The sequence below is a fragment of the Salvia splendens genome, chromosome 10 (assembly GCF_004379255.2).
Source record: "Salvia splendens isolate huo1 chromosome 10, SspV2, whole genome shotgun sequence".
NCBI classification, from domain to species: Eukaryota; Viridiplantae; Streptophyta; class Magnoliopsida; order Lamiales; family Lamiaceae; genus Salvia; species Salvia splendens.
The window spans coordinates 681,776-686,338 of record NC_056041.1 but is presented as its reverse complement, the minus strand read 5'-3'; the positions used below and the strand labels follow the sequence as shown (position 1 = coordinate 686,338).

At 38.2% G+C, this 4,563-nt stretch overlaps 1 protein-coding gene across 6 annotated transcripts; it reads left to right on the top strand.

Annotated features, from left to right (window-relative positions):
* Nucleotides 1–215: 215 nt before the first annotated feature.
* LOC121752242 (choline monooxygenase, chloroplastic-like) lies at nt 216–4,563 on the top strand. 6 transcript variants are annotated; one of them, XM_042147205.1, is made up of 11 exons: nt 216–239; nt 1,578–2,001; nt 2,408–2,453; nt 2,546–2,681; nt 2,842–2,916; nt 2,992–3,198; nt 3,312–3,407; nt 3,657–3,778; nt 3,891–3,984; nt 4,083–4,133; nt 4,264–4,563. In XM_042147205.1, the coding sequence occupies exons 2-11, from the start codon at nt 1,620–1,622 to the stop codon at nt 4,399–4,401; spliced, it is 1,347 nt and encodes a 448-aa protein (XP_042003139.1). In that variant the 5' UTR covers nt 216–239; nt 1,578–1,619; the 3' UTR covers nt 4,402–4,563. The 6 variants fall into 6 exon arrangements, with proteins under 6 accessions (XP_042003139.1, XP_042003136.1, XP_042003140.1 ...); XM_042147202.1 differs by lacking the exon at nt 216–239 and adding an exon at nt 245–316; XM_042147206.1 differs by lacking the exon at nt 216–239 and adding an exon at nt 323–857 and having other exon boundaries at nt 1,587–2,001.

Genomic DNA, 4,563 nt, shown 5'->3' with positions numbered 1-4,563 from the left:
CTATTTATAAGAGAAGTCCACTCATGGGTATTGATGCAACCATTATGTGTGTTATTATGGCTTGACTGTAACTGCCGGGAGTTACAAGCCGTTACGGGAGCTAGAATTATTCGACGGATGGAGTAATATTCTAGTACTTTATTAATTATAAAATTGAGAATGTAGTTTTGTCTCATTTTGTTAAATATTTTCTTGTTTTATTTGTATGCTGCCGGCTGCCGCTAATATATTTTGTACAGGTACATTTAAATGTATTTTCTTATTTATAGATAGCTCAGGCTTAGTTTCCATTTTCTGCAAATGATTTATAATTAAGGTAAGCGCTCTTCTCGTTCCATTTAATCATGCAAATATTTGGTAGTAATAGTAATTGATGTGTAGTAGCTAAGTTCGAGTGCGAGTGTAGACGACGGCACCACAGGTAGGGTATCGGTGGTGGTGGCGCCTCCGTCACAGCGGCGGCTGACATGGATTTTCTGTTGTGCTGCTGCTATGTGCGTGAGCGTAGGTTGCATGTATTTATAAGCGAGTGCGATTGAGTGAAGGGTAAGATTTGTTATGCGATGCCGGCAATCGACGCGGGATCGCTGAATTGACCGAGGGGATTGAACCGCCGGAGCACGGGGTCTAAGCTCGTGTTGTCAAATTGTTCATCAGATTGTCAGCGGAGGCGGAATTGAAGTGGAAAGGTGGCGCGGCGGAGCTAGGGTTCTGTAGTGTTTAGATTCGAATTCTGGTATCAAATCGACGCTGGATCGAGAAATTGATTGAGGGGTTTTGTTGACAGAAGGGAGAGGAGTATGGCCGTGGCTCCGATTCAGACTACGATAACCGGAGTTGCAGGTCGCCGGCGACGGGTTAGTGATTGGGGTTAGAGATATCTTTGCATGCAATTTTGACTGCAATTGGGAATTTTGAGCGATATAAGGTCCTATTTTGACTTGAGTTTAGCATATAATTAAGCTCTTCAACTTTTATGAAAGTTAATAAATTGTTTCTATAAAATGTATAGTCTACCCTAATCCTTATCCTGAATCCCTATTCAATATCACAATCACCTCTAGTGCACTGCAAATGTTACTAAATTGCACTCTGACTATCGAACTCTATAAATTACAATTTCACCACTCAATTTGTGTCAGTTGCATAAAGGTCCTTCAAATATCGCATAATTTCATAATAAGCTATAAACTTCTATGAATGGACGTCTTAAGATACCTTCTGCTGAAGTGCAATTTGATAACATCTCAAAGAAATCTTCAGCATTCAATTTATCAAGTGAAGCTGTTTTATTTCTGTGGTGTGGTCAGACATGATTATCAACATAGAAAACCTTATGTACTGAATTATTTTTACTTATGTATCAGTGAGTAGGAAAATTATGGGGTTCAACATAACTGTAATGTAGAAGGTTGATTTGTAGTATTTAGTAATGGGATTGCAAATAGCTACTCTCTCTTATTATTGCTTTTGGCCTGGTGCCAAACTGCTGTGCCTAGAAAGTTTTAATGTTGTATTTAAGAAAACAATAGTTTTTTACATATCTACTTACAAATTGACCATTGGCTCTGTTATAGTTTCCACAGAAAAACTCGTGAACATCACATCTCACAATCGCCATGGCTGTGAAGATGTTGCTGCTGCAGAACTTCCCTGTTTTTGTTTTCAACAACCTGTCAGAATCTCAACGAACCCAGTTCAACGTCATCAACAAACCCATTAATCAGTCAAAAATTTCTTTTGACATAATTAATAGTGGTCGCCACCGCTATCAACAGATTCACAACAGCAGTAAGAGTGATGATTATTCGTTTCAAGAGCTTAGGTGCGGAGAAGAAATGGGTAAAAATTCTAGCCGGAAAATGGAAAGATTGGTTGGAGGATTCAACCCCAAAATTCCTGTAGAAGAAGCATTCACCCCACCAAGTAGCTGGTACACTGACCCTGATTTCTATGGTTTTGAGCTTAACCGAGTCTTCTACACTGGATGGCAAGCTGTTGGTACCCTGTTTTCTTCATTTCTTCTAAAATAGTTTCACAGATGATGCTTTCTTGTTCTTCTTCCTTAAGTGAATGTGTTATACGAAGCTATGTGGTTATACATGTATATCTTATTATGCAGGATTTATTTGAAATGATAATTAAACATAACAAAACTTATGACAAATGTTTATTTTGGGTACAAGGCTTGCTAATGAAACCTTGCTCGGGATTGCAACAAAAATCCCTTTCTAGTAATTACTCCACTTTAGGACCATGCAGCAGCAGACGACTTTATAGGATTACAATTCACTTTGGCATGCCTATGTAGGCTAATGTAGTATACTTTTTTTATGTCAAATATGATGAGTTCTGTCTTTTTTTCACTATCTTCCCTAATATATGTGTTTTTTTCTCAAATTCGTAGGATATACTGAACAGATCGCAGAGTCTTGTGATTATTTTACTGGCAGGTACTACAATGAGAACTCATTCAAGCATGCAGAAATCTTTTATTTAATAAATTTAACAATGTTCTAAAGGTATCTAAATACCATTCCAACAGATTGGGGAATGTCGAATACATTGTGTCTCGGGATGAAGAGGGAATGCTGCATGCTTTCCACAATGTGTGCCGCCATCATGCATCTCTACTTGTTGCAGGAACAGGGAAAACGTCTTGTTTTTCCTGTCCATATCATGTGAGTTTTTCGGGAGCAGAAATGTTAATCATGAGACTTAAATGTAATTGGCCAAGGATCAATATCTGGATATCTACATATACCTCATATGCATTATGCTCTAATAATTAACATAACCGATTATTTTCATTTCCTTCGATCCCATTCTTTTATCTTCTAGGGTTGGACCTACGGGTTGGATGGAGCACTTCTAAAGGCAACAAAAATAACTGGAATCAAGAACTTCAAAGCTAATGTAATATGCAACATGAACCTCTTTATTCACTTCAATCCATAATCCTGTTTTCTTTTATGACCTCATGGAAGGTAGGAAATGGGACTTGTGCCACTTAGAGTTGCCATTTGGGGGCCATTTGTTTTAATCAATTTTGGAGCTGTGCCAAATGATAATCCTGACTCGGAGGGTGTAGGCAATGAATGGCTAGGTGATGCAGCAGAGCAACTGAGTGCCAATGGAGTTGATACGTCATTGAAATATGTTTGCCGACGTACATACACGCTTGACTGCAATTGGAAGGTCTGGTTGAACATTCTGTATAGATTTAATCCGAGTTATGTCAAGATCTGTATTTGTCCTGTGTAATTTTGTTACCATGTAGGCAACACAATATTGTGTCATTTCTTCTGCAGGTTTTCTGCGACAACTATTTAGATGGTGGTTATCACGTGCCGTATGCACATAAAGGTCTTGCATCTGGTCTCCAGCTTGACTCATATTCTACCGAAGTACGTCAACTCAACAAAATCATTCCATGTAATCTATGAATTTCTCTTTTATATGTTCACCTATATCATGAATTTGGAAGTCAAGGCCATTAGTCTGCTCAATAGCGATCTAAAATTTCAAATCCTGCCCTTTTTCTAAATCATTTCTACAAAATAATCATATCGTTAGGATCAAGTTTAATTTACCTTTTACGCTCTATCATTTGTGCCTCTATCATTCATTCATGGACGCTCTCCTCTATCATCAAGATGTATGAAAAAGTCAGCGTCCAAAGTTGTGCCGGCATTACCAAGGACTCACAGGAAGAAAATGAAAGATTGGGGGAAAAAGCATTTTATGCATTTGTTTATCCAAACTTCATGATCAATAGGTTAGCTATTTCATTCTTTTTTGTTGGAATTGGTTGGTAATGCATGTGATGACTGTTATTAATCTTTTGTTTGTGTTAGTTTAATTGATCATTAGTCCCATCTGAAACTCAGGTACGGGCCTTGGATGGACACTAATCTCGTACTACCAATGGGGCCCCGGAAATGCCAAGTGATTTTCGACTACTTCTTAGATGTTTCTCTTGTGGTATGTAGTACTATTTGTTGTATTTAAACCGGATTCTACCATGCATTAAGATCTTGTTATTTAGCTGCATATGTAAGCTTCTACTCTATGGTATTTAGGGTGATAGCGATTTCATCGAAGAGAGCCTACGAGACAGTGAAAGAGTGCAGGTACGCTGCTTCTGAGCAACATTTATATTTAAATGTTGGATTCTATGTTTTCATCTTCATCTTTTTTCTTTCTTTTTGTTTTTGAGAGGGGTGATAAAAAGTGGCAGTGACGACGATGATGTTGTTGCAGGACGAAGACACAACACTATGCAACGGCGTCCAACAAGGGCTGGAGTCTCCGGCATATAACATGGGGCGATATAGTCCATCTATTGAGATGGCTATGCACCACTTCCATTGTCTACTGCATCAGAATCTCTCCACATGAAACCTAAGATGCACTTTAAAAGAGAGGTTGTTTCCCTTAAAAAAGAGAGGTTTATATCACTAGATCATTCTACTGTGATGCATATGAATTGTAACTAAAAAAGACTTGTACATTGTCTCAATTGACGAATCAATGCTCTGTTTCAGTTGCTTTGTTTTGTTT

Coding starts and splice junctions, on each gene's coding strand:
- LOC121752242 (XM_042147205.1), top strand. CDS start 1,620: ATGGCTGTGAAGATGTTGCTGCTGCAGAACTTCCCTGTTTTTGTTTTC. Junction 2,454..2,545: donor TGTGATTATTTTACTGGCAG/GTACTACAATGA, acceptor CCATTCCAACAG/ATTGGGGAATGTCGAATACA. Junction 3,408..3,656: donor TTGACTCATATTCTACCGAA/GTACGTCAACTC, acceptor TCTATCATCAAG/ATGTATGAAAAAGTCAGCGT.